A 26,031-nucleotide genomic window follows, 5' to 3' on the forward strand; every position below is an offset into this window, starting at 1 on the left:
TTGGAATGTTAACACTTAGTAAAAGAGTCCTTTATATTTAACTAAACATGGATCGTTATATCTAGTTCTTGTGCATACATTGAGAGAAAAATATGAAGAAAATAAATCGGTTAAGGTATTCTTAAAACTTCTCATTGAATCCAACATCCTGAATCACTTTTCAATTCAATCACTGATATTCATTTTTTCCCACATAATATCATTACCTATTCCAACAAGAGTGTTGGTGATGCAGCATTTCTTATAAGAAACAGAAAAATGTTTCTCTGCTTCAAAATGGCAACACAGGAGAATCCTGAAACCACCTCTCACAGACACACTGAATCTATAGCTACATGCAGACCAATTTCCTTCGAAAGATATCTGGAAACTAACTGAGCAACTCATACACATCAGATGAACCAAACCCCTCAACATCAGAATGGGTAGGTGGGACACAATCTCACCATTAACCTCTTCCCATGCAGTGACATAAAACCAGCAGAGAAAAAAAAAAAACACAAAAAAAAACAAAAAAAAAAACCAAACAAAAAAAAAACAAAAAAAAAAAAACCAGCAGAGAACTCACAACTCAGCATCTCCCAGAGGACTGAAGGTTTTGGACCCCACTGCTGGTATCACAATTCTTAAGACTTCCACCTGAGAAATGGACCCCAAAACATCGGCTCTGAAAGCCAACAGGAATTGCATGCATGAGACCCACAAGGCTATAGCAAACTAATCCAATAGATAGTTCTTAGATTGTGTGGATTCCCTGTGGTTAAACCCCAGGGCCCAGCACAGGGGCAGCAGACTGAAATGCACCCAGTCTTTCCATGAAAGAGGCTAGTCACTAACCTTAAAAGCCCGAGGGACAGGCTTCTAACTTAAAAGGCTTCCAAGGGCCGACTGTATTGCTCTCCAGAAACCACGGAGGCTGGTGGGTTCATCTTCCCGCTCTCCCCCTGCCTCGTCCAGGCTGCCAGGATCTCCCAGAAAGCGGCTCGTGTGCATGTCTGATGCCCCAGGTTCTGTGGCTGCTGCCTGGAGGATGTCACTTCCTCTCCTGGCTTCGGTGGCCAGTGAGGCTTCTGTTCAAGGGCACCAGGGGACTGTAACAAACAGAAAAACACTTTTTCACCAGTTATTCCTCCCAGGCCCAGGGTGGAGGGAGCAGACTGAACTGACCAGTCTTTCTATGAGACAAGACTATTAGCTTCTGTTAACAGTTGTGGCCTGAGGGGCTGACTGCCCTCCTCTCCACAGACCAGGGAGGCCAGTGGGCGCCACCTTAATGCTCTCTCTGTGCTGGGCTCTATGCTCCTGGTGTCTCTGAGAAAGGCGCTTATGCACACATCTGCCACCTGGGGGGTTGTGATTGCCACTAAGAGGTCTGGCACCAGTGACCAGTGGGCCTTGTGTTCATGGGTTCAATGGGATGATAGCAAAAAAGAAAAAAAGTTTTAAGTGGCTATCCCCTCAGGGCTCAGCAGAGAGGGAGCAGACAGATTCATTTACCAGTCCTCCCCAAGGAAGAATATTCACATACTTTAAAAGATGCTGCCTGAGGGTCTGGCTTCCATTTAGTCTGCCTCTAGGTGCTGACTGAGATCCTCCCCTTTGGAATGCAGACAAATCTTGGCAGATCCTCAACTACTGGAAGCCTGTAAGAACACAGAAGGCTGCCTGGATAACCACAAAGGCTTAAGTGAGAGGCATGAACAGGGTTGAAGAAGTTCCATCTTCTAAATCAGACCACTCCTTCAAGCCTGAGATGTGGCATTAAGCCAATACAGACAGTCAAGGAAAATGGAAAATACAGAGGAATAAGTTCTAAAGAAAAGAGCAAGATAAAAATCCCAGAAAAAGACTTTAATGACATGGAGTTAAATTCAGAATAATCTAATGTTGTAAGGGTGGTGGGTTAGTCAGTTATAAACCTGGAAAATAACAACAACTACTGTAACTTGTTAATGCATACATAAGATAAAAAGATGCAAATTGTGAAATCAAAAATATAAAATGTGAAGGGGGTAAAAATGTAGAGCTTCAGAATGTGTGCAAACTTATTATCAACTTAAAATAGACTGTTAACAAATATAGCGTATTTTATGTGAGCCTCAAGATAACCACAAAGCAAAAAACTATAGTAGGTGTACAAAAGATAAAGAAATTTAAGGTTACCACTACAGAAAATCATCCATCACAAGAGAAGAGAGCAAGAGAAGGGAACAAACGAATCACAAAACATCCAGAAATCAATCAACAAAATGGCAATAAGTTCATACTTATTTATACTTTATATGTAAATGGAATAAATTCTCCAATTGAAAGATATAGAATGGCTGATGGATAAAAAACAAAACAAAAACAAGACTGAAATATATGCTGTCTACCAGAGACTTACATCAGCTTGAAGAACACACAGAGACAAAAAGTGAAGAAAACAGTCTATGCAGACAAAAACCAAAGAAAACTGTGGTAGCTATATCTACATCAGACAAAAGACTTAAAGACAAACCTACAATAGGAGATGAAGAAGAATGATAAAGGAGTCAATCCAATAAGAAGACATAGCATTTATAGATTTGCATGTATCCAATTTAGGAGCAGAGAAGACTGGTGGCCTATAGTCCACAGGGTCGCAAGAGTCAGACACAACTGAAGTGACTTAGCAAACATACACACACAACATAGGAACTGTGGGAAATTCTGAAAGAGATGGGAATACCAGACCACCTTACCTGACTCCTGAGCAACCTGTATGCAGAGCAAGAAGCAAGAGTTAGAACCGGACATGGAACAATGGACTGGTTCAAAATTGAGAAAGGAATACGTCAAGGCTGTATATTGTCACCCTGCTTATTTAACTTACATGCAGAGTACATCATGAGAAACGCTGGGCTGGAGGAAGCACAAGCTGGAATCAAGATTGCTGGGAGAAATATCAATAACCAAAGATATGCAGATGACACCACTCTTAGGGCAGAAAGCAAAGAGGAACTAAAAAGCCTCTTGATGAAAGTGAAAGAGGAGAGAGAAAAAGATGGTTTAAAACTCAACATTCAAAAAACAAAGATCATGGTATCCAGTCTCATCACTTCGTGGCAAATAGATGGGGAAACAATGGAAATAGTGACAGACTATTTTTTGGGCTCCAAAATCACTGCAGATGGTGACTGCAGCCATGAAATTAAAAGATGCTTGCTCCTTGGAAGAAAAGCTATGACAAACTTAGTGTATTAAAAAGCAAAGACATTATTGTGCCAATAAAGGTCCGTATATTCAAAACTATGGTTTTTCCAGTAGTCATGTACGGATGTAAGAGTTGGACCGTTAAGAAGGCTGAGCGTTGAAGATTTGATGCTTTCGAACTGTGGTGCTGGAGAAGACTCTTGAGAGTCCCTTGGACTACAAGGAGATCAAACCAGTCAATCCTAAAGGAAATAATAAATACTCACTGGAAGGACTGATGCTGAAGTTGAAGCTCCAACACTTTGGCCACCTGATGGGAAGAGCTGACTCATTGGAAAAGACCCTGATTACTGGGAAAGATTGAAGGCAGGGGGAGATGGGGATGACCGAGGACGAGATGGTTGGATGGCAACAGCAACTCAATGGACATGAGTTTGAGCAAGCTCTGGGAGATGATGAAGGACAGGGAATCCTGGCGTGCTGCACGGGGTCTCAAGGGGTCAGACACGACTGAATGATCGAACAAGTGCCACCTAGGAAGCCCCCTTCTTAAGATTTTGTTTATATCTTAATTGTTTTGTATATATGAAGGTAAAAACAAGGATGGATAGAGATATTTGAAAGTTTGAGAATACATCAATCAGAAAGAGTTATCTGAAATTTAAGTCTCACAAATAAGCAGAAAATGTTAATCCTTTGAACAGTAATAAGAACAAAGTCAATAAATTGAAATTTATGGTACAAGACAAGGAAGAACTCCTGGCTATATAACTTTGGTTTTGTAAAGTAGTTAACATCTCTGAGTTTGTTTCCCAATCTGTGAAATGAGGACACCTGCTAGTTAGGTAAAACGCTTGGGAGGTGGAAGCTCAGAGAAGTCAGTTTTCTTATCCTAATCCAGGGTTTCCTAACTAGCAATACTGACATTCAGCCCAGATCATTGTTTGTTGTGGGGAGCTGTTCTGTATACCGTTAAACATTTAGCAGCGTCCCTGATTTCTACCCGCATCACTCTCTATCATCATGTGAGACGCCAGTAATACTTCTCTCCCAGACTCAAGGTTGAAAATGACCACCCATTGTCAACTGCCTTCTGGGAGGCAAAGTCGCTGCAGCTGAGAGTCACTGTCCTAACCACCGTGTTCATCCAAAAAGGGTTTGAGCGAGAAATAAAACGTAGTCTTAGAGTAGAATGCAGGGGTCCCACCTCACAGAGGCAGGATCTGTGACTCAGAAAACTGGGGATGAGGAGCTTCGAGCCTCCAGCGAAGTCCTAATCAATGAATGAATGGACTTTGAAGGGAAGGTGCAACAAGGGGCAAACGAGAGGGCAAGGCGCTGAGACTGTGGTCTCCGAATCAAAGATACACACCCTAGTCACCACTTACAGTGCTTAGCTGATTCCGAGGCAAAATCATTTTCCAGTTAAACCGAGACACCGAGGCCGTCGTGGGAGCCTGACAAGCGAGGAGGTGCGGACCGAGATGAGAATTCCTTCCGGCGCGCCGGCCGGGTGGAGTCCCGGAGAAATCGCCACCGCCCCCCGGCCCCCGCCCCACGTGCTGACGTCAGCCGCAGGCCCCGCCTCCACTCCGCCCCGCCCTCCGGGTCTCGCCCCCGCCCCCTCCGCAGCCACCTCCCCCTGCCCTGCTCGCGGCCCTGCGTAAGCGGGCAGGGGCGGGCTGGAGGCGTTGGTGCTGCCACGTCTTGGCGGCTGCGAGCGCAGCGGCCGCGGTGCAGCGGGCTGTAGCGCGGGAGGCGGGAAGAGGTGGGGCTGGCTCTGAAGCCGGATCCGGATCCAGTGCAGTGTACCCGGGTGAGTGAGAATCCGTCGAGCCTGGAGAGGAGCGCAGACTGCGTACCTCTACGGGTGAGAGGGTCTGGGGGTCGGGGAGAGAGAGCGGGTCCGGAGCGGATGCCCTGAGTGCCGGGTTGGGCCTGCCTTCAGGTTTATCAAACAGGTGTGACTGCTACCCCCGGGCGAGGCGAGCTAGGCCCGGCGAGGGGCGGGGGCAGATTCCGTTCGGGGATCCAGGCATTTAATCTTCGCCAGCTGGGTGCACATGGGGGCGTAGAGGGCAGTTTGGAGCAAGTTGAGCGAACGCACGCCTGGAGCAGAGGTTAGGGATGGTGGCCAGTGGTCCAGCCATGCAGGAGGTGGCCTTAGCAAGGCAGGAGCAGAGACTAGGGTGAAATTGACTTCTTTCGGCAGCTTTAACGTGGGAGATTGAGACAGCTGTTCAGTTTCTGCCGCCTTCGGCTTTTTGAAATGGGCACGAACGCCGTTGGCCGCCCCGTTTCCCCGTTCCCTTCGGAGGAGCACCACACGGCGGTCAGGAGCCACTTGAGGACCTGATTCTGCTCCGAAGATCACCTCCTGCACTGATTAAATTGGGGTTTCACTGTAGGAAAGACGGACATCCTTTGTCTCTTCCGGGGGCTTCTACCCTCTAGAGACACTAGGTATTGTGACTTCTCTTACAGGAGCTAACATTTATGTAAATCAACTCTTAAAATGCCATACAAAATTGAAGGGCGACTAGTTTTGTTAGGGTATACACTCGAGAATGAATTCTAGAATGGATCTCAGGAAATCATTTAGGTCAGTTTCATTAGGCAGGATTCACTGACATTTTTTAGAATAGGGGAGGAAAAAAAAATAGAATAGGGGAGATAGCTCCCAGTCTGGCATGATGATGTAAAGATTGGCCTCTACTAAGTATGGTACTGTAGGGCAAGAACGACATAGGAGGATTTAAGATTCACTCATTGGCTATTACCCTGAGGTCAAGTCCCAAAAGCTCCACTTGCTCTAGCATGCTCATGGATAGACTGGGAATAATGCCTAAATTATAGGGATCAAACTATCAAGAAGTTTTAAAATTCTCAACTGAAATGTAATTTCATAATTTAATATAGCCAAGCATATTAAAATCATCAGTGAATGAAGTGTTCTTAGGTTCAAACAAAATTCAAATTATTGAAATTGTTATGAAATGTATGTAGACGAACCCCAAAGTCTCAAACAGCACAAGGCCCCCCTTCCTGCTTTAACCATGTACTAAAGTAATACAGTAATGCTCCAAGAGCTCATGAGATATAAAGACAAGTTTAGATTTGACCTTAGATTGTTTTTTCAAAATTTTATATCAACTTCTGAAATCTTCATTCCCAGTATCTATTACTTGTTGCTCTCAGTTGCTTGTTCCTAGCAGCAGCTCATCCCCTTGTGTATAGCTCAGTAAAGACGGTGAGAAACCTGTTGAAACTGTGTCCAAAGAATGGTCAACCAACTGATGTGATCTTAGTAAAAATGAATTTGCTGTATGGTTTTTGTGATATCACTTGTGGCAGTTTGGAAATCTTTTTTTCTTCTGGATTTTCTGAATGACCTCCAGATAAGTCTTATACCATTTGTTATTCATTCACTAGGCATTTATTGTGCTAAGCTTAGGCATTAGGGCCTTTAAATGCATGCTAACTTAGTAGTTAAACAGAAAAGTTTCTTGAGAAATACTTAACGGTTAGGGTTCAGTTTTAAAAATTAATCTAAAATCTTCAGAGTGAGACTCCAAAGAGGAAATTCCCTGGCAGTCCAGCAGTTAAAACTTGGTGCTTTCATTGACGTAGACCTGGGTTCGATCCCTGGTTGGAGAGCTAAGATCCCACAAGCAGCACACCCCTCACCCCCACCCCTGGCCAAAAAAACCCAAAACCCCAAATAAGACACCAGTGATAATGATGAAATTCGGCTTCAAATTCCTAATGTGGTACCTGGGGGTGCTTTAAGATGCTGAAAATTTTCTTTTGCAAACCAAATAAACAATTTTGCTGTTTTCTAATCTTTTGAAATTTAGTATCAAATCACATCTTACTTTAACTTGCTTAATATATTAATTGGACACCAACAGAATTTTACTACATGGGGACATAGTAAAATAAAAGAAGGTAACCTTAAGTGTGGCTCTGTTTTGTAAAATAGCTCATATAAACATTTTGATATTGATTTTTGATTGGGATAAGAATATGGGTTCTTATTTCTATCCAGAATGCTATTTTAACTAGCCTGAAATTCTTATTTTCCAAATACAGGTTATAAGTGCTGCTTTGACTAAGTTTTGTGTGTGTGTTAGTCGCTCTGTTGTGTACAACACTGCAACCCATGGACTGTAGCCCACCAGGCTCCTCTGCCCATGGGATTCTCCAGGCAAGAATACTGGAGTGGATTGCCATTCCCTTCTCCAGAGGATCTTCCTCTCCCAGGGATAGAACCCTGGTCTCCCGCATTGCAGGCTGATTCTTTACCAACTGAGCCACAAGAGAAGCCCAAATGAAAGTGAAAGTGACTCAGTCGTGTCCAACTCTTTGGTACCCCATGGACTAAACAGTCCATGGAATTCTCCAGGCCTGAATACTGGGTGGGTAGCTGTTCCCTTCTCCAGGGGGTATTCCCAACCCAGGGATCGACCCCAGGTCTCCCACATTGCAAGCGGATTCTTTACCAGCTGAGCCACAAGGGAAGCCCAAGAATACTGTAGTGGGTAGCCTATCCCTTCTCCAGAGGATCTTCCCAACCCAGGAATCGAACCGGGATCTCCTACACTGCAGGCGGCTTCTTTACCAACTGAGCTATCAGGGAAGCCCCTTCTTTCAGATTAGAGTACTCAAAAGCTTCAGGGACCCAATTATCTGGGACAAATACTAAAGGGCATGCACTAAAATTACTTATAAAAAAACCTGTTTCAAATGAACCATGCGTGTGTGCTCAGTCGCTTCAGACATGTCCAGTACTGTCCATGGGATTTTCCTGGCAAGAATACTGGAGTGGGTTGCCATGCCCCCTCCAGAGTATCCTTCTGATCCAGGGATCAAACCCAAGTGTTCTCCATCTCCTGCTTTGCACGTGGATTCTTTACTGCTGAGCCACTGAGGAGTCCCCAAATAGACCATAAGCTGGTTAAATTTTATGAATGATTGTTTTAATCATCACAATTTCCTTTCCTTACTGTTCTTAGATCCAAGCATAGTGTTTAGAGCAAGTTTTTTCTTCCCTTCCAAGAATGTTTTCAGTTTTACATAAGCATAACCTTTTTGTAGCCGCTGTATCCAGCAGTGTGACTCATGAATTAAAAGTGAAAAAACTTGAATATATAAAAAGTTAGAAAAGTTAACATGAACATATAAAAAATAAATTTTAAATTAGTAGCTAACTAAATTATATCGTGTTGAGCATGTATAGTGTGCGAGGCACTATTAGGTGTTTGTATACACTAAGCCATTTCTTCAACAGTTTCATCTCCATTGTACAAATGAGGAAACAGTTTGTTTAATTTACATAGCCATGATCAGACAGTTGACATCTGAATATCAGGTCTGACTCTAGAGCTCATGGTCTTTCCTTGTCTAGGTTTCAATCTCGGCTTTGCTATTATGATTTTGTGACCTTGTCTACACCTGCATTTCCTCATCTGTTAACATGGAGATAATCATCATTGGTACTCTAGGATTGTTACAGTGAGTCAGTAATGTGTAAAGTTCTTTGAACAATGCCTGGCACATAGTAAGTGCTGAACAAATAATAATTATTATTACACCACACTACCTTCTCAAAGCCTCTGCTAGATCGCAGCATTCCCTACATAGTTACATCGGGTTATGCAATGTAATCTACCTTTATGGAAAAGTTAAAAATAGTTGCCCTTAGACATACTGTGATTTATGAAATAGAGAACATCTTGGAGTTGGGTTATTGGGGGAAGTTATTCTGTTATTAAGTGGACTTTAATTTTTTCCTGTATTGCTTTGTTTTATGGTAGTATATTATGCATATAGATAGATAGATTTGTCTTTAAATTCTTTGTTTCAAAAAACTAGAGGCAGGTATCAAATAGAATACAGTTGATCCTTAATAAGATGGGTTTGAACTTCAAGGATCCACTTACCCACAGATTTTTTTCAGTAGTATTACAGTACTACACATTTCAAAGTAAGTTGAATCTCCCATTACAGAACCAGAGATACGGAGGGCGGAGTACAAGTTATATGTGAATTTTCTACTATGCATTTTTGACAGCATGGAGGATTGGCACCCTAAACCCATGCTGTTCAAGGATCAACTCTGGTTTCTTTAACTGGGTGTGGTGTTAGAAATGAAAGTTTAGTGTTACCAGTCTCCTAGTAATAGTTTGGAAGACTGTCTCCTCCAGCAACTCTCTTCTACAGAGGTGTGCACCCCCTGCCCCCCCCCCATTTCTATGCTTCATGTTTTTCATTCTAGCATTACAGCTTTCATTTAGTTTCAGTTTTATTAAGACTACACCTAATAAGAATCTATTTCTGAATGTTCAAAAAAGAGATAAAAATACCGTAATTGATCATTTTTCAATAGCATGAAAAACACAGGCTATTCTTAAAAAGTTGCTTAGATGCAGCTGAGCAACTTCTCGATTTTTAGAAAACCTGCCATGAAAACAAAATCCAATAGATACTTAGTGTGAATTTATCATAGCTGAGACCAAATATTCCAGTGAATGCAGAGAATCTTCTGTTCATGGTTCATATTTTTTAAGTTACATGCCCAGTAGTCTTCCTGGGCAGGTAAAACCAACAAATTATTCCTTAATCCAATAATGTTATTAAAAAAAAAAAAAGGAAGTCATTTAAAAGTCAGCTACTCAAAATGCTACGCTAGTAGCACTGGCCCATACGAAAAAATGTTTTAAAAGTCCTGTTAGAAAAAAGGAGTTTAAAAGTGTAACAACTTCTAAATTTAGTCATTTACTATATGATAGAATTTCTGAGTTTTCTATATAGCTCTAGCTGTGGCATTTGATGTTACATTCAGGATAGACTAAAATAAGTATCTTGCATACCTGTTAAAGATTTTTCTAAGTGCTGTTTACTTTTATTAAGAAATTGACAATCTTGCCAATCAAAAAGTGTCTATTAAATAAAATGCCTTAACATTTAAAATTTTGTTTTAGATCTTACTGCGAAGATGAAACCTGATGAAACTCCTATGTTTGACCCAAGTCTACTCAAAGAAGTGGACTGGAGTCAGAATACAGCTACATTTTCTCCAGCCATTTCCCCAACACATCCTGGAGAAGGTTTGGTTTTGAGGCCTCTTTGTACTGCTGATTTAAATAGAGGTATGGGCTCAGTTTACAAATGCTAGTTAGACTTATCATTAGCATTGTTTTTTCCACATATATGATGATGCTGATAATTTTTTAAAATATTTGACTTTCCTATTATTTTTGTGCTTAAATTTTAAAGTGACTGAGAACTTAATTACAATGTGTATAGGCCAGATATTACTGTACTATACAGTATTGTATTATACCATTTCAAATGACTTATATACAACAGTGCTCCTTCCTAATTAAGCAGCTAAAAGGGGGAAATTACCTTGTATAATGACACAAAAGAAAGAATCTTCTCTAAGAAGCTGGATGGAGAATGAAGATAATTTGCCTCAGATAGTTGCAAAAGGTTTTGTCTACATGTATTCCTTTTTTTAATATCTAAATTCTCCAAAATAATATCCTTAAATTTCAGTAATCAAAAATCAACTTTTTACAGTTTCCTATTTTGGCAGGAAATCTTAAAATATTTTGGTCAAATCAGTTCTTTGGTATATAAAAGTTAAAATTCCCAAAGTTCTATGCTGTTCATATTAACATCACATTAATCAGGAATCTTTAAAAAAAATGGTTGTCTCAACAATGTTATATTTTACAAATAATATTTGGTCATAATGAGAATCTTTTTTTAAGTAAAATGAAAGCACATATTTGAGAAAATTTGACATTCCTTGCACTGAATCTACTGCAAATTACATTTAAAACTGTATATGCTGGTTCTATAAATACTGAGTCTTAAGGTCAGCACTATTCCAAAAATCTTATGCAGGCAAAAACACTGGTAAAATCTGTTATTGTTTTCTATATTTATTATATAGAAAGAATGGGTTTGTTTAATCTTTTAAAATAATTTAAGAATGGTTCATTACAGAAAGTTTTGAAAAAATAATGCCCACCAGCTTGACACATTGCTTCTTTTAATATATATTTGCTCTTCTCATGACTTGAAATCTGTTTTTCAAAACTAGGTTTTTTTAAGGTACTAGGTCAGCTGACAGAGACTGGAGCTGTCAACCCAGAACAATTTATGAGTAAGTCCTACAGCCTCTTTTTCCTGAAGAAAAAGAAATAAAGGGAAACAAGATTTTATTTTTGTTTCAAGCTCTGTTCAGTGTCTACTTATATTTTTGTTCAAATAGCTGGAAAATTTTCAAATAACAAATTAGCGATTATTTGTGTTTAATGTGGCCAATCTATTCTAGAATCCAAAAGTAACTATTACTATGTTTTTACAAAATACCTGGCTATTTTTAGATAATTACTATAGCATAGAACCTGGGTGGCAGTTTTAGAGATTTTTATTATAGTATTTTCCTTTCACATAGGTTATTTCACAGAAATTTCGTCAAAAAATGTAATAAAAATATGTAAGGACAGAAACTCAAAGGGGTCAATTGACTTACCCAAAATCATAGGTAGTTGTTGGTAAGGAAAAAACTACAACCTTCCTGACTCCATCCAGTGCTCTTAACACTGTCTTCCTATCTTCTTCATTTTCCTCAATAGGTAATTTTATTTTGTACTCTATATGACCCTTTTGAAATGAAGGTTATTATTTTCTGATTCTGTCTTCCTTCTTTGAATCTATTTCTTCCCATTTCAGACCCATTACTAGAATACAACTGTGGAAATAAACAGTATGTTAATACTCTTGGGCTCAGTTTTTATTCCTAAATTCTTCTTTGTGGGAATATTAGATGAGAAATCATGTTATTTCATCAGGATAAATCAGTTTGAGGGGAAGGTATTTATTCCATTTTTGCTCCTATCTGCTATGGGGCTTTGGGAAAATTACTGGGAAATGGAGACTTATTTTTTATCTGTTTCACAGGATGCTTTCAAAGCAAACAAAAATGATTATTGTATTTCTAAAACAGGTCATGTAATCATGAAACACTTGGGATCACAGGAGGAAAATTGAAAACTACTTTGTCAGATTATAAAATAGCTGTGTTAGTCTTCCTTTTTTCTGCTAGCAGATCTTTTAAATGTATGAACTATGTTCTAGTCAGTACTGACTACTGATGTTTCAAATACATGGTCATGCTTAATAAGTGACATTTTCTCTAGACACAAAGTTGTAAATTACTGTGGTAAAATAGCTTTAAATATTCATTATTTTGGCTAATTCTAGTATTTTTTTTGGGGGGGAGCACCTAATAAAGTTTAATGTCTATATAACACTCTTTTCCAATTTCCACAGAATCTTTTGAGCACATGAAGAAATCTGGGGATTACTATGTTACAGTTGTGGAAGATGTAACTTTAGGCCAGATAGTTGCTACAGCAACTCTGATAATAGAACATAAATTCATCCATTCCTGTGCTAAGGTATGTGTTCACATTAATGCTTATGAGTAAAATGGACATCAACTTCTAGTTTCCATCAGACAAGTCTGTTTTCCCACTGCTTTTTACTGCAAAATCAGAGAGCAAAATATTGCCTGGAATAGTTTTGCTTTCTAGAAATCACTTAGTCATTTTCCCATTCTCTTAAGAGTTGTGAGACAGAAAATGTTATTAACATGAATTGTTTGCTAAAAATTGTTCTGTAAGGTGTTAGAATTGGTATAGATGTACAGAAATCAAGTCAGCATTGTGGAATTTGGCATTAATGTTTGGAATCAATTTTTTTCAAAAATGATACTTGGAATGTACTACATTAACACAAATTTCCCATCAGTTTCCGAGTGGTAAAGGGTTCAGAATAGTATGTTCTAATCATGACCCTTCTAATGCCTGTAGAGTCCCTTCACTCCTCATGATTCACATGAAATAGTAAAGAAAACAAGATCTAGGTAACCCTGTGAGAATATGATAGAAACACTTGGAATGTATTCTGTGAGGTATGAATTTTGGTATGATTTCTGTACTAGAAATTAGTATACTGTATTGGTATGTCTGAAATAAATTGCTTTTAAGCAGGAATAGGATAATGGATGTAGTACCTTAATAACAAGATTACATTTTGGTGATGTGGATTCTGAGATTTGTTTTAAAATAATAGGATGGGATGGTTCAGGATATAGACGAATTAGGCCACAAATTGATTCACTGTATTATTTCCTCTATAATAGGTTAAAAAAAATTGCAGTTTTTGAAGTTAAGGTTTATAAAACATTTATTTATCAATGAATTCTTCCAACATTTGCTGATTTAACTAAAAACAAAACCTACATGCTTAGTCTTTTAAACATTGTAAATATTTTCAGAGAGGACGAGTAGAAGATGTTGTTGTTAGTGATGAATGCAGAGGAAAGCAGCTTGGCAAACTGTAAGTAGGCAGAAACAAGGTAACCCTGGATAAAGTAGCTACTCTGTGTTTCAGTTTACATTTGCTTGCCAAGATACTTGCTAAAAATGTTTTCCTGTTTGAAGTTTTTTAAGTGTCATTAATTATGAACCCATTCTCACTCTATAGCTTAGACTGAATTTAAGGAAAAGTATTTTTATATATAATTTTTACCATAAAGTTTGGAAATTGGAACTGTACTGTTAAAGCAGCAAACACCTTAAAGTTATTAACTTTTAGTAGTAATACTTTTTCATATTACTAGGAAGAAGAAACTTTTGGTGAGTCAAGTAATTTGTCTATCACATTTAAAAACAAAGGACATGTTCTCAGTCATAGGACTTTTAGAACCATATACTGAACCGGCCTTCACTGTATAATCCTCTATACATTTATCAAAGTCTCTTAGAAGTTTCATAGGTTAGAATTTGCTTTTTAATATTTTCTGAGTTTTAAGGAGTTCACTCAGTAAATATTAAGCACATGTGCTAGATACTATTCAAAGTATTCGATACATATCAGTGAACAAAACAGACCAATTTCTAGTATTTCTAGTGCACGTTCACTTAGCCATACCTTTTATAATTGTGTAACTTCAAGCAAGAGGTTCCGTCTTCAGAATGATGAGCTTTTTTTCTATCTGGGCAACATGAGAAAATTCCTAGTTTTCTCTCCCTAAGGCAGTTAGAATCACATTTTTATACTTGGTTTGGATTTTTTAAGGATTTATAAAGATATGTTTTTGTTTCCACTTCATATTAATTAGACTAAATCCATAGGTAACCTGATACATTCTTTCACAGATATTTAGGTAGTTTTAAAAATGATAAAGAACAAAGCAATTATTTACCCACTTTATGTGGGAATGCTGACTGAATGGTTTTGACTATTCAACACTGACTAAATAGTTTGAATAGAATTTAGATACAAAGACTAATTTTGGCCATATTTTTTAAAAGGTTGCCAGTCTTTCGTGTTAACATTAATTTTAAAATCTACTTGTAAAAAGGGTTTGGGGTGAGTTTTCTGTTTATTAATAGACTAGAGATTAAAGTATATTTGGAACAAAGTAAAATGCTTTCGGTGATTTAAATGCTTTAACTTGAATTTTAAATGAATATAGTGGGAAAGGCCATGATATAAACCTATTTGTAATATAAACAAAGTTTTGTAACATATTCACTCACATTGTTACTAATATCCATTTTTATTAACAAATGCTCTATGCTTCTCCCCCCAACCCTTTTTAAAATTTCAGGTTATTATCAACCCTTACTTTGCTAAGCAAGAAACTGAACTGTTATAAGATTACCCTGGAATGTCTACCACAAAATGTTGGTTTCTATAAAAAGTTTGGATATACAGTATCTGAAGAAAACTACATGTGTCGGAGGTTTCTAAAGTAAAATCTTTTAAGAAAGACATCTATCAAAGGAGCTGATGCAGCAAGGCTATACTCTCTTCCTTGAGTTAAAATAGTTTGTTGCTGCAACCAGGTGACCTCCATAAATACTGGATTGGAAAAAACATGGTGATACAAGTATAATGACACTTAGATTACTTTGGGCTGGTGGGACATGCTGAGTTTAGATTACAAATAAAATGATTAAGGGGATGATTTTTAACCAAAGGAGTATATTTTTAACTTGAATCTTTTCTTGCATTGTATTTTTCTAAAGTTTGGCTTCATTTCTTAGTGGTCAGAGTATAGGTAGTAAGGAGTTATGTGTCTGCTATCTGTACTGCTCATTAAAAGAAAAAAAGCATACAGTGAATAAGATTGTTTCTTAGCACATTCATAAAATTAATATTTTTGTTTCAAAGAAATATCTAAATACCACTTAAGGGTGTGTCATTTCACATATGTTACATGAAATTGGATGTTAGATATAACTAAATGTAGTACAGTCCAACATTTGCCGATCCTAATACTGTACTGGCAGACAACCTGGTGAGCCTTTAAAAGAAGTAGAAATGAAGATTAACTTATAAAATGTGACAATTTAAATATACATCTAAAAGTTGTTATAATTCTAATATAGCTGAAGTACTACCTGTCTTATATGTGAAATATAATAATTATTCATTTGTTTAAATATCTGAGAGAAATATAAGGTACTTTTTAACTGAGTTAGTAAATAAATCCTGGTATTATATATTTCCAACCTTATTTCTCATCTTTCCAAGGGGTGTCCAAAGCCTCTCTACTAACATTTTTATGAAAAATGGATTACAAAGTTGTGGAACATTTTAAAATGTATCATACTACATTTATCACATTCTTAAAATGTTGATGGAAGCTTTTCTATTTAATGTGACTATAATGGTACTATTATTGTGGTCACTATCCTATTTTAATTTTTTTTTTAAGTTGAAATAAGAATTAGATACTTCACTACTGGTTCTAATCTTCTGCATTCCATGTAACATTAAACCTGTTCATATGAATAATTTTGTTAGAATCCTAATGTTTTCTGTGCTTTTCTTGAGTTGTCTATTGAAATTATTAGGTCAAGTCAGGGTTAGTAAAATTTTAACTTTGTGTACTCTTTGTAAAAGGAGCATAGAAAGTAAAAACACCTGTTTCTCATCCTGTTGACCCACACCTGCTTCAACTAGATTTCAGATTTCCCTCCATGCGGTAAAGCTAGTTAACTTTCTAAATAATAGAAATTCTTTACCAGTAGAGGGTGTGCTACTTACCTGCTGATGACCTAGGCAGATGAATTGGTGTGTCCCTAGTGAAAGCAACAAAACTACATTTTGCTTTTTAAGAAAAAGGAGTCCTATAACCTTGGTAACAGTAGCTTTATTAGGTATATCCTGGTAATTAAAAACCCATGTTAAAAAATAAACCTAATAGAAACTTCTCTGGTGGTCCAGTGGTTGAGACTCCTTGCTTCCTGTACAGGGGGCATGGGTTTGATCCCTGGTTGGGGAACTAAGATCCCTGCGTGGCTGGCGGGGTGGGACCCTAATAAAAGGCAAAATTACATGTTTTATTACATTTCTTACCACTAAACAATGTGAAGTAAAACTATAAGGTGGCTATTTCAATAAATCCCTTTAAATAATGTTCTTACGGTCTTATCTTAAATTCCCCCTCATAGGAAACAAAAGTTGTAGGTAAGGTATAACACATAAAAATTGTGTCACTGAGTAAACTGATGATCTGCGTTTAGCTTTAGTTAACCAGAGAAGCTTGATTTTACTAAGTCATCATCCTGTGTGTAAACTTGAGTATGAAAAAAACTGCATAGATACATTTCAGTAATACATTTTTGAGTACTCTTCACTTTTGAAAAGGTATAATGAAGTGGCAGTTGTGATTTTTATTTTGCTCCATGTGTTTTATATATTTGTATTTTACTGACTAAAACATCTTTTTTTACATGTAACATTTGGAAATCTGGATGCATTTTATGATCAATGGTTTGTCATGATTTATTCAGCAATATTTTTGCCTTTTAGTTGGATCAAAAAGATGTTGTAGTGATGCTGATGACATCTCAGATTTGATGAAGGATATTATGTAGGTAGGCTAACAAGAGGAAAACTAAAAGCAAGAAGTATTTTTTAAAATGACCTGGAAGCTGTTCTATGAATGGCCTTACCTCTTCCTTCAGACACACACTCCCTCACTTTCAACTCCAAACTTGTTCAAATAATCCATTAAAAAATATCTTGAGCCTAAACTTGGGACTTCCCTGTACTGACCATAATTTTTATGTGTGTAATCACAATGTTTTCGGAAATACCCTTAAGTGCTTCTCAGTATCCAATGTTCATTTGTCCTTCAGATTTAATCTGTGTGCGGGATTAAACTGAGTTACTTTTACCTAGAAGACAACAATCTAAGTAAAGCAGTTATGGCATAAGCAATACAAATGAACTTTTCAATCTTTTTTGAGGTATAATGGCACAACAGTTTTAATACAACCACCAATCTTCACAAAATAATTTTAATACTTTGTGCCTGAGCTAGCAGCATCTTGCACTGTGACATTCCTATACATACATAATAAGCATTTTATCCAAGTACAAATGTTAAAAGCAGAGTAACTTAAGCAATTGTCTATACAAAGGTAAATAGACACTGTAGGTTATTTTTCTTCTTGAATCATTTTTGCTGCATAGTAAATTGCAATTACATGTCAGTATAATGTTACTGATCTATAGAATACACTTTGAACTGTGAGGTATGGCAACTCCCTATGACAGAGAGCTAACATGTAAACCTGAATATTTTGAGTGATTTTTTTTTTTTTAGCTGCCATGGATGGGTAAGACAAAAAAAATCCAGCATTCAAAGACCCTAGGAACTTATTTTTCTAATAAATAAAAAAAATAAAATCTTTTTAGTAATTTTCAGCTATTTCCTATCATTTTCTTGTTGGAGCACTGATGAATGGACAAAAATATTGAGGTGAAGCTAAGTCTGTTATGGAATTATGGATTAAACAGTTATTTGAAAAAAAAAAAAAATCCGCCAGGTAACTGCTCATTTACTTTACATCAAGTTGAGATTTTGATATATATCTCTATATATGCATCCCAACTTTATAATTCAAGATTGCAGTTAAATACTCTAAATTCACTTAAATTACCAAGGTAATAAGACAATTAGAAACCTTATATTTTCTTTAAAAGGACATGCTTAACATTTTCTGACATTACTTCTAAACTCAGATGAAGCACAAAATCCTCCCAAAACAAATATACTGCTCTGAAAGTTAAGTGATTGAGAGTTGGTAGCAAAAGCTATCATGGTTTAACATTTCCACCACAGAGTAGATACAAATAAACAAAGGTAACTGCTCTTTATACATCTGATACAAAATTAACACATACCAATGGACTGAAATTACAAGGTAAGAATACTGCCATTCTAGTTGAATATTTTCAATATTTAAGTTTCATACTTTCAAAATGGACAATAAAGCAGTTCTCCTATGTTCTGATGTGATATCATTTTAAATTCTGTGCCCAGATTAATATTTAATGCTTATAATTGGGTGCTGAGTCACTCATATATTATTCAAATATTCTAGAAAATAAATCATGATTGGTTAAATATACTGTAATTAGCTATCACAAAACATCGGAGGAAATAAAAGAATTATAGAAACGGAACCAAATAAAAATAGGAAGAGCTACCAGAAGAACCAGTTGAACACTGGATGGAAAAATATACTCAAACCTGCAGGGTTCTTATATGAAAGAAAAAAAAATTTTGTCCATAATAATTTGTACTCAAAAAGATGAAGTCCCTTTTTCTAGTGTCTGTGAGAGTCTTTACAGTGCTGGGCAGGCACTTTAGTGACAAAATAAAAATTACAAATTTTTATGGAAAAGTGGAAAATTATCAAATATAATTCAATAACCAAACTATTTGGCCAGACTACTAGAGAGGATATGTATATTTAAGAAATTAACTTAGAAAATCTTAACTGCCTCATTTTTAAAACCTAAATGGACTCTTATGAAGATTCTTTTAAGCAGTTTTTGTGGAAGGAGCATCATAGATTATTAGTTTGCAAAAGAAGTCTTTGTTGACCTACCCAATAGTAATCTATATACAGGGAAGCTGTGTTATCTGGCACTTTACCAACTGGAATTTCTGAACACTCAATGCAAATCTTGACTATACTAGACCACCACACCCAATGATACAACACACCAATCATACAGCAATACAAGACCTCAAGGGATTGATGATATGCTGTTTTTAGGGTGGTAAAATAGGGGAAGGGAAGAGAAATCAGAAGAAAACCACCTGGAGCAACAGAATTAACGCTTAATTAACAAAGCAGTTTTGATTCACTTCCACTCTCCTGTTATGCTGGATAAAAAAACTTTTACTGTATTATTTCACCTTAGGGAGGAAAGCAAAGTAGGTAAGTTGGTATAATAGGTTACCTTATGTGGTACCTCATGGTACCAAAGGAAGGTATGGAAATCACTCTCATCAGTAAAGCACCTTAAGAGAGGACTGAGAAAAATGAAATACAAAGGAGTTTCATTTGTGCTACCCTAAATCATCAACTATAAAAAGTTAAAACACTCCTCTCCTCCCCAACATCATACTTAAAAGAGCAAAAATGTTTTTTTAAGAACAATTTTTATATGTACAAATAAAAACATGGAGAACCTAGGATCCATAAAGTGTCTTTGCTAATGCAAATTATGGGGGAAATTTGGATTAACTCAATGTAAAGAACTGATTACAACACTAATTTGTATACACTGAAGTCTTCCACAATCACTTTTCTCAAAAAATGCATCCTCAAAGAAAAGTTACTGTCTGAGCCAGAACAATCTCACAGAATCATTAAGACAACATAAAATGAAGGAGTATATGTTCCATATTCCAAATAATAGACTCAGGTTTCTTCAAGCCTTAAGACTTCCAGTTTAAACTAATTTATGGTTTAAAAAACTATAGAAAAATGTTCAAAACTTTTCATTGTTCTACATACTAATTTAGAGGTCATGACAATTTATTTATTTATTTTTTCTAATGAGGCAAGGCACTTTTCTTTTTTGGGCTTTGTTTAGGAAAAATAGTGCTACATTGGTTTATTATATTTAGAACCATTTTGGACAAAGAAAAAATGGGCTACACGACTCTGAAAAGAAGAAACAGAACATTTGGCTTTTAAGAACACTAAAGGAAAGTCACTTGAAAGTTTAAAACTCTCCTTGTATTTGTGAACATCTGGTACCTCAAAAAGCAAACATTTTCCTTTGTTCATTAAACTTTTTCTTTCTACAGAATAAAATTAGGAAGGTAATAGGAAAGGAAGCAATACTTGGATCATGTTAAAATAAGGACAGTTGGCTGATGTCATGATTTAAAGATTATTAATAAGGGATCAAGAAGTTTAAAAATTAAAAGATAATTAAACTACTGAATTATACTAAAAAAGAAATGTGGCAGATTTCTACATTTGTTAATGTTTCTGTAAGAGGCTCCATCATAAAACTGAATTGTAAAATTATTTTAAAAATGTAATATGTAGAACATAAAATGAATTTTTAGCAAACTTTAGGAAATTCTTTTGTTATAAATTACCCAGATTTTATAAACAAATCCCCCCTAACTTGCATTTTGTTTAAAGTAACAACTTTATATCATACAAATAAATTTCAAGTATGAAAAGTGCATTATTGCAATAATACCTCTTTGCAAGTCCAAAATTCTTGGTTTATAATAAAACTGTAAAGAATTAAAAAAAAAAAAAAAAAGGAGTAGAACCATCAGTGCCACCTACTGCAGAAGTCCAGCATCTTAAAATGTTGCTCAGCAAGTCGCAGAGAAACACGTCTGGAAGCAACATGTAATTGAAAAGAAACTACTTGTGTTTTTACCATTTTACATTATTACTGTCTATAGTATTTTTCTCCTCAAGTAGAAATTCACATCCTCTATAATGCTGCTCTTGAATCAGCCATTCTGCGCAGCTGCCACTTGCATGTTTCCAAAATCATCTTCTTCTTCATGTGTTCTCTTCAAACTGCCTAAAAATTATTGCATGAACATAACATAATGAGAACTTAAATAAATTCATTCATTAGAATGTTACGGCTAGGAAAGGCTTCATTTTTCATGAAGTGTTATCATATACATGACAATGAAAATTTCATGACTGAATTTTTAGTAAACCTTTGTACTGATAAAATACTTTTGTTACAAATTACCCAAATAACTTTATATCTTTGTGACATCTTCCCTCTTAATAATTAAGTATTAAGGTATTTTATATAATGAACATTAATTTTTAAAATAATGGTTCATAAATGTTTGGTTACCATTTTCTAGGCATCATAAACATGTGACTCAGAACATATTATTTATGAACTTCATATAACTTCATGAAGTTATAACTTGTATAATTTTATTTTGTAGATGTAATTATCCTTTTGCTTTCACAGATGCTGTCAAAAATGTTTTTTCCAGTGAAACTGATTGTTACCAACAAGTGTAGAATTGGAAGGAAGGCATGTAGCAGATAAGAGATTTTCTTTTATCTATTCCTCATATCACAGTCTGCTAGTACAGAAATTTCCCACACAGAGCATGTGTGGAATTGTATATGCCCAACAATCATAATCAAGAAATTTGAGTCTCAATGGAGGAAAACTTTAGGGAACAACTGAACTGGTAAAGGGTTTGCTGTGTTATCTGCCAAATAATTACATCACCTTAAACTTATGCCCTAAAAGTTGTGCTAAATCACGGTTAATGATGTTAATCCAGAGGATGGATTGGATTCCAATGGGAAACTAGTATTTCACTACAAGATTAGTAAGAATAGAACAGAAATATAGTACTGATGGAATAAAGAAGAAAATATGCTAGTCATTAAAATAAGTCTAAATGTGCGTGTACGTGCGAAGTCGCTTCAGTCGTGTCTGATCTTTGCGACCCTACAGACTGCAGCCTGCCAGGCCCTTCTGCCCATGGGACTCTCCAGGCAGTGACACTGGAGTAGGCTGCCGTGCTCTCCTCCAGGGGAATCTCCCTGACCCAGGGGTTGGACTTGTGTCTCTTACGTCTCCTGCACTGACAGGTGGGCTCTTCGCCACCAGCACCACCTGCAAAGCCTCAAACCTACACACAGCGGCTGTAACATTCAGATACAGTGCTGCGCCTGCACTCTACTAAGGGAGGTTGGGAGACACAGGGAGCTAATTCAAGGCAGAAAGTGAGGAGGTACAGATAAAGCTCTACGGCAGAATAACTAGAAATTAGAGGAGGAGTAAGTTAATCATGTTTTCTTGAGGCTGACATCTGAACCAAGTTTTTATGGAGAGACTGGATGTGATGCTTTCTAGGTGGAGAATAGAAGACACACGGGAAACCATTAGTAGCTCAGTTTTCTGCAGTGCATATATAGAGGTACAGTGAGAGATACAAATAAAGATCAAAAGGGCCTTTAATTACTATCTATGATGTGTTTGCTTCAGTAAAAAATTAAGCCAATGAAGACTTTTATATAAGAGGAAAACCACTATTAGAATTATCTTTCATGAAAATATGTCTGGCCACAATGTACAGAACACTTAGGATGGGAGGCCAATACAGACCTGAACTATACTGAGATTAAAGGTATTATAAAAAGAAAGAATTTTTGTTACTGAAGAAACAGATCCTCCCATTTTGGAAAATGATTACACAGAAGTTGCAAACAAGAGTCAATGACAACTAGGAAGTTAAGCTTGAAGAGTGGTTATATAGTTTCATCACTAAGGAGATACAATATAGTGCTGGACTTGTGAATGAGATCATCAGTGTTCAATTTCTAGATCCAACACTAACCAGGTATGTAACCTATTTTTCCTAACTTAAAAGGCTGTTGGTGCAAATAAGACTGAAAGGAACTCTGGGAGAGAAAAATAATAAACTAATAAATTCCATGAATGCTCTAATAAAAAGAAAGGAGACAAAAAAGGGTAGTGAGGTCTTGGAGAGGAAGGTAAAAGTTAAAAGATTTTGAGAGCATGCCTGGATCATTAAATGGGGGAGGAAACACTCTAAAATAGGGGAAGAAAAAAGGACAAATATTTATGGCAAGAGAGAAACTGAGTCACCCTGCTTTCACTTATTAACCACCTTTTATTTTCAATAAGATCACCCAAGTGTATTTAGGGCCTCTGGTACCAGACCCCTCTTATTAATCTCTGCAACACAGTTACACTACTTAACCATGGAGAAGGGAATGACAACCCACTCCAATATTCTAGCCTGGAGAGCTCCATGGACAGAGGAGCCTGGCAGGCTACATCCATGGGGTCACAGAGAGGTGGATGCCACTGAGCAACTGACACTTTCACTTTAAACTACTTAAAGATTTAAAGCTCAACAAAATGGAAATCTGATCTTCCAACCAGCATGTTCTACTTAACTAGTGGTGTATAGACAGAAGCTCAGTATAATACATAATTATAAAATTAAAATTTGAAATTATTTTAATTCAGTAGCCCATCCAAAAGTTTCTAAACAATTTAAATTGCTTACTGTAACTTGCTAATGAGTGACAAATGCGTCTTCTCTTTTACTTTTCATATCATCTATCTCCCCAAATTTCTCCAAAATGAAAAAATCCTTACCTGTGGAGCCAGAATGAACAGATAACGACCTTTCTATCTGAAGTGGTGACATCATCTGTATTGTTAATTTTGCTAGGTAGATGGCTTCATATTCCTAGAAAATATTTTAATTAACTTGAATATACATTTAAATTCTTGGATACCCAAAACAAAATGAAATTTAAAAAGTGGTTAATGCATGGATTACTGGTATTCTTAGTTTATACTGAGAACTCCAGTGCCATATGGCTGTAAGAGAAATGTTTAAAATTCCTATCTTATAATTTCACATATACTGATAAGACTATAAATCAAATCAAGCCAATAGCCTGCACTAGGGTATCACACACTGAACTAGCAATCAGTACATATTCTCTGCCACTGGGGTAGATCTCTGACTTGAGAAGAAAATGAAATAAAATATTAAAAAATCAGACTAATACAAAGCATTTAATGGATTCAAGTATATTCAGTTCAGTTCAGTCGCTCATTCGTGTCTGACTCTTTGTGACCCCATTGACCACAGCATGCCAGGCTTCCCTGTCCATCACCAACTCCTGGAGCTTCCTCAAACTCATGTTCATCGAGTTGGTGGTGCCATCCAACCATCTCATCCTCTGTCGTCCCCTTCTCCTCCCGCCTTCAATCTTCAAGCTGATATCTGGTTCAAGTATATATCTGGTTCTAATTTCTTAAAATCAATAGCCCTCTACTTCCAGTTAAAGATGAAATAATAAAGGCATTTGTGTATGTTCTTCCCTTAAAGGGAAGAGACAGAACAAGATATATAGAGAACTCCTGATTTGATGAAACTATGAAACATTGATAACCATGAATATGAGAAAGAAAAGTAAGGAAAAAGAACAGTGCCTACCTTTATGACAGGAGAAAGAGAATTATAATTAGGAAGAGGCCTCAAGAGGACTTTTGGAATTCTGGAAAATGTTCAATTTCATTATCTGGATGGTAGTTACATGGATGTTTGTTTACACTTTATGCACTTACATATCTGTATTATATTTCACAATAACATTAAAAAAATGGAACCAAACTAAGCTATGCACAGAAGATACCTGGCTGCATATATGAAACAAAGTGGGTCCAATTTAGAGTTCTCCAAAAAAGGTGGCAGACCTAAGACAAATCTTAGAAGCCCTTGCATAGTATGACATATGTGTGGGTCTATCAAGGAAAATGTGGATATCCACACCTGGCATTTTTGCAAGAAGCAAGCCTAGTGGAGGAGAAACTGTTGCCAAACATCTGCTAATCTTGGTCAGCTAAAAGTAAAAACTAAATCACTAATTCTCAGGCCTGACTATACCTGAGGATCACCTGAGAAGTCTTAAAACCAGTATATATATACTCAGCTTACCCCTCTCCTTGGCTGCCCCCTGCCAGTGATTCTCATTTCATTAAATGAGAATTTATGGGTAGTACCATTTATGGGTAAAGTTCCACAGGTGATTCCAATGTGCATGTTGTATTTATGAATCTAAACAAGAAAAACCTGTGACAGAAGGGGCTCTTTTTCTCCACTCGCTGAATAGAGTCATACTACTGGAAAAAACTGCTGGTGAGAAAGTCTTCCAAAACAACTGGGAAAATTTAAGCTGCCTATATTTCCCAATCTCTTCCCACAACTTTATTATTGGGAAAATGGCTTATCTAGAAGAATGTCTCCAGTTCAAAGATGACCAATGATCAAAAAGGAACCAATATAAGTCTTATATAAAGGTGTTTGTAAGGGGAAAAAAGCAACATTATAACCAAAAGTCCATACATGAAGAAAACTGCATGAAAATTACACGAGGCAGGTGAAAATTGTGAATAATTCTCCATAAAATCAATGAGATATGGCCTTTCTGAAACGAGTTCAAAGAAGAGATAAAAGGACTCACCGAAGAAACATAACAATGAAAGAGATGACATAACTCTTAGAGCTCAATAGAAAAGCAGAAAAAAGAAAACAAACCACAGAAATGATGACTGTAAGAGAATCAACAAAGAGAAGAACAGACCATACCATGCAATTCTAGCACATCATTAATGCACCCTTTTCTCCTGGACTGTTCCCAACAGCACATAAACATGCCCTTTCCTACCATGTTAGAAAACAAACAAAACACCCCTCTTAATCCTAGTTTCCCCTCCAACTACTGTTTTTCTGTTTTCCCCTTTTAATTCCTGGAAATATCTATTCTTGCTGTTCACACTCCTCTCTTCCCATTATGCTTATACTCCCCATTCCACAAAAACTTGTTTGTCAAGGGCACTGATCACTTTGTGCTCCTAATCCAATGTCAGTTCTCAGCCCTTACTTAACCT

At 36.7% G+C, this 26,031-nt stretch overlaps 2 protein-coding genes across 5 annotated transcripts in view; one reads left to right on the plus strand and one right to left on the minus strand.

Moving 5' to 3' along the window:
• Positions 1 to 4,826: 4,826 nt before the first annotated feature.
• On the plus strand, positions 4,827 to 17,306 carry GNPNAT1 (glucosamine-phosphate N-acetyltransferase 1). Of its 4 annotated transcripts, none has more exons than XM_043470770.1 (6): positions 4,827 to 5,044; positions 10,158 to 10,325; positions 11,288 to 11,350; positions 12,523 to 12,650; positions 13,532 to 13,593; positions 14,870 to 17,306. In XM_043470770.1, exons 2-6 carry the CDS (start codon positions 10,172 to 10,174, stop codon positions 15,015 to 15,017), a joined length of 555 nt encoding a protein of 184 aa, XP_043326705.1. In that variant the 5' UTR covers positions 4,827 to 5,044; positions 10,158 to 10,171; the 3' UTR covers positions 15,018 to 17,306. The 4 variants fall into 4 exon arrangements, with proteins under 4 accessions (XP_043326705.1, XP_043326706.1, XP_043326707.1 ...); XM_043470771.1 differs by having other exon boundaries at positions 4,828 to 4,990; XM_043470772.1 differs by having other exon boundaries at positions 4,975 to 5,135.
• Positions 17,307 to 17,499: 193 nt separating this feature from the next.
• Positions 17,500 to 26,031, minus strand: part of STYX (serine/threonine/tyrosine interacting protein) — a 46,433-nt gene continuing 37,901 nt past the window's right edge. The window contains exons 10-11 of the mRNA XM_043470769.1: positions 23,725 to 23,818; positions 17,500 to 21,132 (exon numbers count right to left, since the gene is read on the minus strand). Of these exons, the coding sequence (XP_043326704.1) occupies positions 21,059 to 21,132; positions 23,725 to 23,818 (168 nt within the window). The 3' untranslated portion in view covers positions 17,500 to 21,058. The remainder of the gene's footprint in view (positions 21,133 to 23,724; positions 23,819 to 26,031) is intronic.

The sequence above is a fragment of the Cervus canadensis genome, chromosome 6 (genome assembly GCF_019320065.1).
Source record: "Cervus canadensis isolate Bull #8, Minnesota chromosome 6, ASM1932006v1, whole genome shotgun sequence".
Classification (NCBI taxonomy): domain Eukaryota; kingdom Metazoa; phylum Chordata; class Mammalia; order Artiodactyla; family Cervidae; genus Cervus; species Cervus canadensis.

Bases quoted from the DNA above. Each gene is read 5' to 3' on its own strand.
- GNPNAT1 (XM_043470770.1), top strand. From the start codon at position 10,172: ATGAAACCTGATGAAACTCCTATGTTTGACCCAAGTCTACTCAAAGAA. The intron at 12,651-13,531 runs GTATGTGTTCAC...AAATATTTTCAG, and splicing joins TCATCCATTCCTGTGCTAAG to AGAGGACGAGTAGAAGATGT. The intron at 13,594-14,869 runs GTAAGTAGGCAG...TTAAAATTTCAG, and splicing joins GGAAAGCAGCTTGGCAAACT to GTTATTATCAACCCTTACTT.